Source organism: Hylobates moloch, unplaced genomic scaffold, assembly GCF_009828535.3.
Source record: "Hylobates moloch isolate HMO894 unplaced genomic scaffold, HMol_V3 SCAFFOLD_18, whole genome shotgun sequence".
Classification (NCBI taxonomy): Eukaryota; Metazoa; Chordata; class Mammalia; order Primates; family Hylobatidae; genus Hylobates; species Hylobates moloch.
The window spans coordinates 63,025,725-63,039,091 of record NW_026652293.1 but is presented as its reverse complement, the minus strand read 5'-3'; the positions used below and the strand labels follow the sequence as shown (position 1 = coordinate 63,039,091).

Sequence of the window (13,367 nt, the reverse complement as noted above, 5' to 3'; positions counted from 1 at the left end):
GAGTGTTTTTTTTCGGTCAAGGACATTGTTGGAGTGTAATTCTTGAAGCCTAGATGACGGAGCACCCTTTTTAAATTTTATTATTATTTTTTAAGAGACGGGGTCTCTGTCGCCCAGGCTGGAGTGCAGTGACACAGTCATGGTTCACTGTAGCCTCAACCTCCTGAGCTTGAGCAATCCTCCCACCTCAGCCTCTCGAGTAGCTGGGACTACAGGCGTGTGCCACCATACCAGACTATTTTTTTTTTTTTTGGTAGAGATGGGGTCTAACTATCTTGCCCAGGCTGGTCTCAAACTCCTGGGCTCAAGAAGCCCCTCTGCCTTGGACTCTCAAAGTGCTGGGATTACAGCCTGAGCCACTGTGCCTGGCCAGCATCCTTTTATCACTCAGATTGCTCCCTACATGGCTGGTGACATGGTCCCTTTCTCTGTTGCCTTTCATGGAGGAAGGACTAGGGTGGTCCCTGGAGGGCAGGAGGACGTGTGCCATGGTACATGGTTTGGCAAGTTGGGGGCATCAGTGGCCTCAGCTGGGGCCCAGTGAACAAGGAGGCAGGCCTGGGGAAGGAGCCTGAAGAAACAGCGGCCCGAGTAGAAGGACAACTGAAATAGACCCAATTTGATTGTGATTGAAGAGCTACAGAGGGTGTAGCTGGAGCAATAAGCAGGGAGGGAGAAAGCTGTGAAGTCGAGGAAGAAATTAGCAAGTTACCTGGGTGGTCCCTCCTATCCCAGCGGGTCACTGTGTGTGAAATGGGGCCTCTCCTCACCCCCACCTTCCTCCTCGTCAGGTTCCACGAAAGTGGGAAAAACACTTCTGCCGTCCTTTTGGTACCCAAGCAGAGGCTTTAAAAATACAAACTCGTGAGAAGTAGACACAGTGCCTAAATGAAATATAAACTGTGGTGGCTATGGCTGCTGTTTCGTAACAGCCATCTGTACGTCGGCTCCCGGGAAGGGGGACAGAAGCCTGTGATGAGGGATTAGCAATTCTGTGGTGGGTGTGATCGGATACCATTTACGGGGCATTACTAGAAATCAGGCACCATGCAAGCCCCCTCATTCCACTTAATCCTCACACCAGCTCTGTGAATTCCACACCATGGCTGTCTTCACTTTACCAACAAGGAGAACAAGGCTGAAAGAGGTACAGTAACTTGGCCAAGGTCACACATCTCATGAATCCAGGAGCTGGAGCCTGGTCCAGGACCTCAGCTTTGCTGGATAGCAACTAGTTCAGAATAATAATGTGAGGCTTTTGCATAATAATTTACATTCTTCAAAGTACTTACGATTGTCTTATAATTAGTCTCAGAAGGTAAATAAGGCTAGGTAGATAGGCAAGTTACCAGTGAAAAAGCAAACCTAGAGACACTGCAGCTTCTCAGAAGTCAGATAGATAGTGGAAAAAAAACAGGAACGGGATCCAGCCCCACCACCCCCCAGCCCCATCTGCAGGTAATCCATCTCTCATCCCTACAGACAGCACTATGTTTTAGCTTTGTACTAAGGATGAGTGAAATCTATGGTTTGGGTAGCAAAGTATTAATACCTTACTGGATGAGCTTGGTCAAGAGGAGAGCAGATGAGCTTTCTAATGAGCAGCCTGGACTGAAGAGAACCATAGCACACATAGGCATGGCAGGACTCACAAATTGCCACGGATTAGCCCTGTCCCCTCCTGGCCTTTTAGTTTATTGCTGCTAAGGGAATCAAGTCACAGTGGGGCTTTCTGTTTGCAGGTGTTCATTCATTTGACTGACATTTGACATTACAGGATTTGCCCTGCTGTCGTCCCTGTGCTAGGCACAATGTTTGCAACCCTTCCTGTGTTATCTTGCTGTTTACATTGAGCCCCAGATCTGGCTGAAGGGGTAAAAATCCTTTGTTCCATCTATATAAACATACATGACCTGATCTCTGCCCACTGTCAACATCCAAAGATTCATCCACATGACATAGAATGTCAAATGCTGCTACTCCACATAGACGTGGAACCCCCATGGGAGGAGGTACATGTGACGGGGATTTTGACTGGAGGGCCCTCGGGCCAAGCATGTGGCAGTGTAGTCCTCACCTTGGAGAAGACTCAGCCAGCCTTTATTTTCCGCTGCTCCATGGTTAACTTCGTGCCCTCAGAGATGGTCAAGCCCACCTCTGCCTAGCAGAGCACTCCCGAGAGATGTTTTTAAGTAGGTCGTCTGCAGGTGGAAGGCAGTTGAGTTGGCCATCACACAGAAATGAAATCTCACGTGTCGTGTGAGAGTGGCTCTTTTATGTGTATGGGTGCCTTGTATGATAAATGGTTTTGAAGGTTAGCTGCCTTTAATTCGTTGGTACATTGGGCTTTGGGGGCATTGTCACCCCTTTTCTGTCCACCAGCCCTTTGTCACATGACCTCTAGTCAAGGTTATGGATTTAATATCTGTATTAGCCAATTGATTAGCTTTTTTTTTTTTTTGAGATGGAGTCTCTTTCTGTCGCCCAGGCTGGAGTACAGTGGCATGATCTCAGCTCACTGCAATTTCTGCCTCCCAGGTTCAAGCAATTCTCCAGCCTCAGCCTCCTGAGTAGCTGGGACTACAGGTGCCCACTACCACGCCGGGCTAATTTTTTGTATTTTTCGTAGAAACGGGGTTTCACCGTGTTAGCCAGGATGGTCTCAATCTCCTGACCTCGTGATCCACCCACCTCGGCCTCCCAAAGTGCTGGGATTACAGGCGTGAGCCACCGTGCCTGGCCTTTTTTTTTTTGAGATGGAGTCTCTTTCTGTCACCCAGGCTGGAGTACAGTGGCATGATCTCAGCTCACTGCAATTTCTGCCTCCCGGGTTCAAGCAATTCTCCAGCCTCAGCCTCCTGAGTAGCTGGGACTACAGGCACGCACCACTGCGTCCAGCTAATTTTGTATTTTTATTACAGACAGGGTTTCACCATGTTGGCCAGGCTGGTCTCGAACTCCTGATCTCAGGTGATCCGCCCACCTTGGCCTCCCAACGTGCTGGGATTACAGGTGTGAGCCACTGCGCCTGGCCAGCTTTTATTTAAACCTTTAGGGACTATGTGCAACTATTCTGTGGTTCATATTTCCTGTGAACAACTTCAGCTCAGATGCTGATTCTAAAGCTGTTTTCTTTTTCTTGCTAACTTCTTTGCCAAGCACTGTGTTAGCATGAGGAATAACTTCCAAGTGCACAGACACACACGTGCACATGCACGCAGAGTGTATCTTCTCTATTCCTAACAAGAAAGCCCTGCTGCTTGATACACTTATGCAACTGAAGCTGTACTTGGGGTGTTCTGGCAGTTTCTGCATGTTTTCTAAGGGCTGTACGGAATGGTTAGCAGCTTCAGATGTCCTTGTTTGGAAGATACCATTTAGGAGGTTAACACTAATCTGAACATAATTTTGGAATATTGGTAGGCATGTAGGTCAGACCTATGCAGAAAGGGGAAGCCTTCACACTCCTCACAGCCATCCAGTGAATTAGGTATAAGTTATTTCACCTGGCTACCCAGATCGAAGGGCGCCAAACCCAGTAGTGTCCAGAAGTGAGCCAGGACTCAACCCCATGGGCACCTACCCCTGTGGGAATACCCAGATAGACCTGAGAATCAAGTTTGTTCACTTTGGTCCTTAGTCATGAACAAAGAGATTGAACAAGGGAAAAAGTCTTTGAAGCACTTGTGACTGAGTGGCTGAATTCTACAGTTGAGACTTGGACCCCAGGTGTTTACTAACTAGACAATAGGCTTGTCCTTCATCTCAGCCACATGGGGGAAGGAAAAAAGGATGCGAGAGAAATGGTGATTACTTTAGCTGAAGATAAGGACCAGCTGCAGCTGGCATTGAGAAAACAATGAGATTGGCTCTTTCCTACATTGCCCTTTTATGGAGTGTAACTTCGTGTCTCAAATGATAGGAATATTTTTGTGGTGTTGCAGGACATTCTGGTTATATTTTTGTACCTGTTTGATTTAGCCTGGAGATAAATGATTCCATCCTCTTAAGCCCTTCATTTAAAATATTAATTGATTCTGTGTCACGAAACGGCTGACAGTTTGTACCAAAAAATATCAGCATATGCAACATGCCCTTTTCACTGACCCCTGCAAAACCAGTGCTTGAGGCTCTAAAAGGCTGCAGTTTAGAAGGCACATAAAGCCACTTTTTTTTTTTTTTTTTTTTTTTTCTGAGATGGAGTCTCACTCTGTCACCCAGGCTGGAGTACAGTGGTGCAATCTTGGCTCACTGCAACCTCCACCTCCCAGGTTCAAGCAGTTCTTCTCCTCGGCCTCCCGAGTAGCTGGGACTACAGGCATGCACCACCACACCCAGCTAATTTTTGTATTTTTAGTAGAGACGGGGTTTCACCATATTGGCCAGGCTGGTCTCGAACTCCTGACCTCAGGTATCTGCCTGCCTAGGCCTCCTAAAGTACTGGGATTACAGGCATGAGCCACCACGCCTGGCCAAAGCCATCCTTTTCTTCTCGAAGGGGCGAGAGTGGGGATTAGTCCCACCTGTGGGGTGCTCAGCTGGCCTCCAGATCTGAATGAAGGCAGAGAGCGGGAGCAGCCACCAGGACCTGCATTGCTAAGGCCCAGAGCTGCCGTCTTGCCTATGTGTGCGAGGTCATGTGATCCTCTTACCCGCTGTGGGGTGGTGGTTCCCACTTGATCAATAAGGAAACAGATGCAGAGAGGTTGTGTGTCCTGAATTCTCAGGCCGTCTCTTACCTGGGTCTCAGTAGGCCCACCTCCACTTGATTTCCTAGATGGCGTGGGCGTCCTCAGGGATGTGACCGAGAGGTGTGCCCACTGTGCTTTCACTCCTCATCCCGCCCATCCACTCAGGCCTCCCCATACACATAGGTGTCCCTGGCTGACCTAACCTTGTCACCAGGCATTAGCACGGGGACTGTTGCCATAGAGACCCAGTGCTTCCCACTGAACACAGAAAAGATGCTCCTCCCCTTGGGTGGGCCAAGGCCTCTCCCCTCCCCTTTGTTATCCAACGGTCAACAGGTTTAAGAGGTAAACTTGCTGTATACGAGGCTCCAAGGACACAGAACACACCAACCGTGACCTCTGCCTTCACACTTTAGCTGGGGTCAGGGGACGGGCCACATAAGCAGACCAAAAACGAGCATGAGTGGCCGATGGGACAGCTGTGAACTGTGCTAAACCCAAGGAGAGGCACCGAGTCGGGGCTGAGATGAAGAAGCTGGCCTGGGGGTCAGGAGGGTCCCCCAGAAGGTGATGCTTCATGAAGCTGGAGCCCAAAGAGAGCTTCCTTCCAGGAGGATCAGGCCTTGAGGTGGGAAAGAGCTTGCCACGGTCCAGGTCTGACACAGGCTTCCCCGGCAAGCCTCCACGACTGTCTGTCATCCAGGCCAGAGGCAGGGACAGCTGTGGATGGAGGCGACGGGCCTGACTCGGCCGCCCTATAATCCATTCCTTGTGCCCTGCGCACCTGTAGGGAAACAGTGCAGAGCATGGAGGTGAAGGAGCCGGTAGAGGAAGCTAAATCCCAGCCAGGTCTCACCTGACTTGGGGAACAGCCATCAGATCCTCCCCCGACCCCTTGTGCAGCAGAGCGAGCCTGCTGAAGTTGCAAGAGCATGGTCACGTGGTGCTCACAGCCCTTCACTGGCTTCCCGTTCCCTTGGGCAAGAGCCCTGTGACAGCGACCAGACCCTCACAACCCGCTGATGCCTCCAGCCCCACCCACTCCCCTTCCTGCTCAGTTGCACTAAATTCAAGGCATTCTGTCTGGCCACAGGACCTTTGCATGAGATGCTCTCACTGCTGGAAATGCCCCGCAACTCCCCACTGGGGCTGATGGCTTTTCACCAGTCACCCTTTCAAGCCCATCTCAGACAGGGCCTCCAGGAAGCCTTCAGGATCCTGCCTCCCCTGAGGCCTGGGTTTGAGGCCCCTCTTGTGGGCACAGCTCTCCTCCGAGCCTGGGTCCCAGCTCCTGCTGCCTGCTCCTCTTACTACCCAGTCAGCTCCTGGGGAGGGAATATCGAGTCTTACTCCTTTCAACTTTCAGGATCAAATGTCCATTGAACGAGTGGTTTCCCTAATTGCTCTTGCGTTACAATCCCCTTTATAAATGGATCATCTCCTTTTCTAGTCACTGCTGAGAAGAGGGAATCTGTTTCCTCTCTTGGGAACAGGGATAGAGGGGATCCCTTTGTGGGACTGGGCATTACCAAGCCACTATACATGCTACCGTGGGTCTGAGGGAGTGGGGAACCCAAGTAGGTGGTGTGTTGGGGGCCTTGACATGAATGGCCTGGTGCGGCGGGGGAAGGAAAGGACATGGCAGTATGAGTTTTGTCTGGCAATGCACCATCAGCATGCACAACCGTTCATCCTAGCCCAGACACCGAGGCACACCCAAGCAGCACCTCCTCTTCTTCCTCTCGGTCTCCCCCATCTCCTCCTTCCCAATTCCATTCTGCCTTTGCTTTTTTTTTTTTTTTTAACCCACATAGGTTCTCCCTTCCCCTTCAGAGTTACTGTAGCTATGCATTTTCATCCTGCGTTATCCCCCACAACACATGAGCACTGTGGAGGTGGAGGGAAGTTTTGTGTTTGGAAGAGGGAGGAGGTGATGGGAAGACTGAAGTGATCCCGTGACTTCAGTCATATGTAGGTGCCATGTGTAGGAGAGCCACGTGGAAGGGACAGAAGGGCTGCTGCTAATAACCGCAGCAGGTGCACTCAGGCTGGCCTGGGAGGAAGGCCTCCCCAACTGTGAGTCACTTAGAGTGGATGCCTTTGGGCTGCATCCTTCCAATTCTGAGGTCCCGTTTCCTCAGTTGCCAAATGGGATGATGCCTCACGTAGATGTTGTGAGGATTACATGGGTAATATCTAGGAAGCTCTCATAAACGGATCCGAGTCTTATCGTGGCTGGGGGTGCTGCCCATGCCAGGGCCATATGGTTCAGTGGGGGTGCTGCCCATGCCAGGGCCATATTGTTAAATCATGTTGTTGATAAGGACTGACTGTATTAGTCCGTTCTCATGCTGCTATGAAGAAATACCTGAGACTGGATAATTTATAAAGAAAAGAGGTTTAATTAACTCACAGTTCCGCATGGTTGGGAAGACCTCAGGAAACTTACAATCATGGCAGAAGGGGAAGAAAGGCACCTTCTTCACAGAGCAGAAGGAAGGAGAAGTGCAAGCAGGGGAAATGCCAGATGATTATAAAACCATCGCATCTCGTGAGATTCACTCACTATCACAAGAACAGCATGGGGGACCCGCCCCCATGATCCAGTCACCTCCCATGAGGTCCCTCCTCAACACGTGGGGATTACAATTCAAGGTGAGATTTGGGTGGGGACACAGAGCCAGACCATATCACTGATTCCTGAATAGCACTTCTTTTCTTCCTTCCCTCCTTCCCTCCACAGGTCACAATGATTCACCTGTGCCAGGACTTCTCAGATCCCAGTAATCTCAGCAACTCAAAGAGGCCGTAGAGAATGCTTGTAAATCAAAGCCAAATGGTTAAGAGGGAGCCGGCTGCTTCCCAGTTCTTTCATGAAGCAGCTGGCCCAGGCCAGGGGTTCCATGTGAATTCATTTTGAAATGGCCTGGGGGGCAAAATTACTTTAAACGTAACTTTAAGCAGAGAAAATTCCATTCTGCTTCGTCAGCATGATGTAGCAATTAAAATGCTGGTTTTCCCCCTCTTTGAGCACTATCCTTGAATAATTGATGGCTGCACCCACCGGAGGCTGCAAGGCTGTGCTGAAATAAAATGATTTTCATTAGGAATAGGTGTGGAGCTTCAGGCTACACCTGCGGAATCGGCCCTCATTCTTCCTGGCCTCATCATCATGCCAGCCAGGGCCTCTTCCTCCAAGACTTGTTTGATGCCCAAAAAGCGGTTGGTGAAAGTGATGTATGTGGTGCCACTTTGCCCTCTAAGCCTCTGTTGCTTCTGTAAAATGCAGACAGTTAGAATCTTCCTTGGAAAGCCCTCAGCCTGGCTGTCAGTGAATTTCTGTTGATGATATCTCGGTAAAAGTTACCAAGCCTCAGGAACCGCCCTTAGGGCCAGGCACCAGGCGAGGTGCATTATTCACATGATCTCATTTATTTCACGCTGCATGACAACCTTTCAGAGTAGGTATTTGTGTCCATTTTTACAAGAAAACTAGAGCTAGGAGGGATTAAGAAATTCCTCCAAGACTGTGCAGTTAGCTAGAAGTAAATTTAGGGTGTCAGAGCCCCAAATCCATCACTCTGATTCTAAAACTTGGGCTGTCTCATGCACATTATCTCTTAATTTTTCTGCAGAAACTTGTTTTTCAGAAACAGTCTAAATCAGTAATAAAGGAAGGTTGGAGAGAGTCATGATTAAAATCTCAAGAATGAGAACAACTTTTGTTAGAAATCGATATACAGGCCAGGCGCGGTGGCTCACACCTGTAATCCCAGCACTTTGGGAGGCCAAGGCGGGCCAATCTCTTGAGAGAGGTCAGAAGTTCGAGACCAGCCTGGCCAGAGATAGGCAAAACCCCGTCTCTACTAAAAATACAAAAATTAGCCAGGCGTGGTGGCGGACATCTGTAATCCCAGCTACTCAAGAGGCTGAGGCAGGAGAATCGCTTGAACCCGGAAGGTTGAGGTTTCAGTGAGCTGAGATTGCACCACTGCACTCTAGCCTGGGCGACAGAGACTCCATCTCAAAAAAAAAAAAAAAAAAGAGAAGAAAAGAAAAATCGATATACAGGTGCAATAGAAGCAAATTTTGTCTCCCACAAATCTCTACATGTACTTAGTGTATCTTAGGTTACTACATAGAATTGTAAGCCATAGCTCTTTAAAAATATATGTGCGTACACACACACACAGAGTCATGCTTCACTTAATGACAGGGATACATTCTGAGAAATGCATCATTAGGTAATTTTGTTGTGCAGACATCATGCAGTATACTTATACAAACCTACATGGCACAGCCTCCTACCCACCTAGGCTATATGGCATAGCCTATGGCTCCTAGACTACAAACCTGTGCAGCATGTGACTGTACTGAACACAGTACAATAAGCAAGTGTAACGTAATGGTAAGTATTTGTGCATCCAAACATATCTAAACATAGAAAAGGTACAGGAAAAATACAGTGTTATAATTATATGGGACCACCATCCTATATGTGGTTCATTATTGACTGAAACATCCTGGTGTGTGTGTGTGTGTGTGCGCGTGTGTGTGTGTGTGCGCGTGTGTGTGTGTGTGTGTGTGTGTATATTCAAAGGGCTGCATTAGTCAAAAATTGTGAGGTTTTATCCTATATGTGAAATTATATGAATAAGCCCCTTCAGATTTAGTCCCGTCACCATAACGTGACTACATAGGGAATGCTTAATGAAAATTGCTTTTTCCTAGGTGGAATTTTTCAAGCCCCAAGTGGTGAAAGCGTTTTACTTACAAAACCGCCTCAACTTACCAGAAAACCAAAGCCAGAAAGCCGTAGCCATGCCCCTGTGTTAGAAACTCCACGTGTCTTTGCGTCTCCTCCCTCCACTTATGTGTCCTTTTCTCTTCAGATCAGTATTTACCGAATGTGCCAGATTTGTAAGAACTTGCATTCTGCCCCCCATTCCCAGGGAAAGAGTGGGGTCTGCAGGGGAGGGAGGAGCCCCCTGTGATGGCATGGCAGGAGACAGGAGGGGCTGTGCACTGCTGTCTGCGGGGAGTGCTGGAGTGCCTTTTGTTTTTAAATATATATACATATATATATAAACATTTATACATCGATATATTTGTAATATCTGTATTTATTTTTAAATGTATGTATGTGTATGTGTGTGTGCTTGTGTATATATGTATGTATGCATGTGTATGTATGTGTATATATGTATGTATATGCATGCTTTCTTCCTTGTACAGAGAAGTACCCCAGACTGGCAGACAGTGCTGTTAATTTATACGTATAAATATGCATATTTTAATTTTAAAACTTACATGTTGATGTGTACATTTATACGATATATATCTAAACATATACATTTATATGTGTGTGTACATCTCTAGTTAAGACTCGGCTTGTGCCCCGAGTGTGTGAAACTCCCCAGGCCGACACCCTGTGCCACACGGGTTCTGGAGAGCAGGGATTCCACACAACTGTGCCCCCCGAGGGCTCTCCTCTGGTCGGGTGTGGAGATGCAGGCTGCACCTTGCACTCCAGGTGTCGGGGCTGTTCGTTCCCATGGTGTCTGGGAGGACCTGCGCTCCCACACACAGAGAGCAGGAGAGCTGGCTGTTTTGGAGCAAAGGGGCATGCAAAAGCTATGGGAGCTGGCACTGTCAGGTAGTTGCAGCAGCTTCTGGAAGGTTGGAGGGGAAGGCGGTAGCACTGGAGGCAGCGGGGGCACTTGGGCAGGGACCCAGGGATTGGAAGTGCAGCCATTCTCGTGTTGAGTGAGGGTGTGGCGGCCGTCTTAAGGAACGCTCCACCTGTGTTTGGGTTTCAGGTCCCACCCGAAAGATGCCCCCCAGCGCCAGTGCCGTGGACTTCTTCCAGCTCTTTGTCCCAGACAACGTCCTCAAGAACATGGTGGTACAGACAAACATGTATGCCAAGAAGTTCCAGGAGCGGTTTGGGAGCGACGGAGCCTGGGCGGAGGTGACGCTGACGGAGATGAAGGCGTTCCTCGGCTACATGATCTCCACCAGCATCTCCCACTGCGAGTCCGTCCTCAGCATCTGGAGCGGAGGCTTCTACAGCAACCGCAGCCTTGCTCTCGTCATGAGCCAGGCCCGCTTCGAGAAGATCCTCAAGTACTTCCACGTCGTGGCCTTCCGCTCCAGCCAGACCACGCATGGGCTCTACAAGGTCCAGCCCTTCCTTGACTCGCTGCAGAACAGCTTCGACTCTGCCTTCAGGCCTTCCCAAACCCAGGTGAGGCCCGCACAGGACGTAAGAGCTCGGCCAGTTGTCCTCGCTCTCTCGGCCTAGCCTTGTCTGCTGGCAGGGCTTTGGGGTGTCCTTCCTGCCCTGCCTGCCCTCTGAGTTCACTTCAAGGTCACCTCTGCTATTCTTCCAATAATCCAAATGAGATCGGAGGGGAGTAATAATAATAGCTCCAGCCCTCAGACAAGTCAGAATTCAGTCTTTTGCTCTGAGAGGCAATCTTTCTCCTCATTTCTCCCCATCCTTCCTTTCCTTTAATTATACTTTCCAAATGATATTTTGCTCAGGTGAATATTAATTTTATTGTCATATTCTCTGAGTATGACCTCACCTATTGGTGATGAAAGGAGGCTAGAAGCCTCCTGGGTGGCAGAGGGAGTGAGCCTGGAATTAGGACCATTCTTCGGATCATCGGGGGTTACTTATGCCCACACAGAGCAGAGTCAGAGCCATTGGATGAGGGTTTGGCAGAGCTCCAGGCATCACTGGTCTGATTCCCTAATACCTTCCCCAACCAATTCCAGAAAAAAAGGTTCTGCCTACTCTCGGCTCCCGAGTCCCTCCCTGCCTTCTGCTGGTATCCACTCGCACCTGGGACAATGGCACCTGGCCCTGGGGAGATAGAACTCCAGAGTCTTCCTCAAAACGTGCCCTGCTGGTCTAGCAAACCAATGAGGTGGCTAATTTCTAGAGATGTCTCTAACCCAAACCAGGAAGTTCTTGGTCCATGTGAGCCCCATTCCCTTTGACTTGGTCTGCGTGGCAACAGAAGTTCAGTTCAATTTTATGTATATATTTAAAGACCCATTGCACATCTCTCTGTCCTGTGCTGCTTCTAAGGCTCTTCTAAATCTCCAATTCTTGTTGACATTCTCCTGTAAGTCCTCTCTCTAACTCTCTATAGTGTGCCTTCCCCGCACACAGCTGAAAATCACAGGGTTTTTGTGGGGAAGACAGTGCCCTATTTCGTGTCTGTGGGAGCCTTACATTCTCTCTGGATCGTTCTCCCCACTGTCTGGTGAACATGTCAGGCTTGTTATGATTTCCGAGGGTTTGCAGCGTGCCTTCTGGCCCTTGGAATGCCTTGCCTTCTTCTCTCTGCTTAGCAAATGCATCCAGTCTCCAGGGCCAGTGTAAGGCCCACAGTCCCATGTGGATTCCCTGTTATCTGAATTCCCCCCACTATTGATGGGGCAGCCAGAAGCCACTGCGCCTCATCCTCCAGTGTGTCATTTACCTTCCTAACAAGAAGTGGAGACTTTTGAGGACATGAGCCCTGCCCTGTAACAGGCCCTGTGGTACCAAGGACGGGCCTGAGCACATTATCTTTTCTTTCACTGAATACTTGCTTGGTTGAAAATGAAGCAAATGAGAGACAGTTGCCTGGATGCAAGGGAAAAATAAACAGCACATTCAGACCATGCTGGGGTCAAACATTTGGAGAGGTGCTGCAGAAGGCTCTGTGCTCGCTGTGCCTAACTATCTCTCAAGAGGTATCTGCAATGTCAGTCCAGGGTGAGTGCCCAGCCTCTCTGGCACACTGTAGCGCGTACTAGGAATTCTGAGATTTGTGGGCTCGCTTTTCTGCAGCTCCCAGGTACAGGTGCCCTGAGGGGAGGCCCAGCAGCATTGCTGAGCCTGGCTGGGTGGGCAGTGGCTGGACTGCAGGTGGGCAAGTAGGCAGATGTCCAAGGGAGCAACTCTGCTCTCCTTAGCACATGGCTCAGATGGGCAATACCGGGGTACCAGGAACAGGGAGAGCCTAGAAGGATGATCGTGTTATTCTGCCGCTCACTTCTTGTATTTGCTTCCAGGTGATGAGGCTTGCAGAAGCAGGGCCTGAGATGAGGCTCAATCTGGGGAAGGGCTCTCAGGTCATGTTTGGGGCTTTTTCCCCTTTACTTTTGCCTTCACTTTTCCACCTCTTCCTCCTCTCTCTCCTCCAGCTCATTCTCTTCTCCTTCTATTACTTTGTATTTCATTTTTATTTTACTATGTTTGGGACATTACATTTTCTTCTTGCTACATTTTCTACTCAGTGCCCGTATGTGGCAGTGAGGATCCCAGCAGGACACAGATGCTGAGCTCTATCTAGAAGGGCAGCCGAAGAGATGTTGATGCAGGGATTGTTGCTAGGGGTGTGATCAGCGTTAAGGGAGACCCGAAGGGAGCAGAGAAGGCTGTAGCCCAGGGAGAGGCCTCAGGGCAGGCGGGCAGAGCTTTACCTTAAGAAGCAGATCTATGGCCACTCCTTGGAGCCATATATTTATTATATATTGTATTTATTATGCCATTTATTTTATAAATACAATACATATATTGTATTTATTATGCCATTTATTTATTATGCCATTTCTTTTTTCTTTATTGTCTTATCATTGGTAAAAGTTATATAATCATGTTATCAAAAAATTGAA

At 49.0% G+C, this 13,367-nt stretch overlaps 1 protein-coding gene across 1 annotated transcript in view; it reads left to right on the top strand.

Moving 5' to 3' along the window:
- Nucleotides 1-13,367, top strand: part of PGBD5 (piggyBac transposable element derived 5) — a 100,469-nt gene that overhangs the window by 53,973 nt on the left and 33,129 nt on the right. Inside the window, exon 2 of the mRNA XM_032136456.2 lies at nucleotides 10,511-10,938. Within this exon, the coding sequence (XP_031992347.1) occupies nucleotides 10,511-10,938 (428 nt within the window). The remainder of the gene's footprint in view (nucleotides 1-10,510; nucleotides 10,939-13,367) is intronic.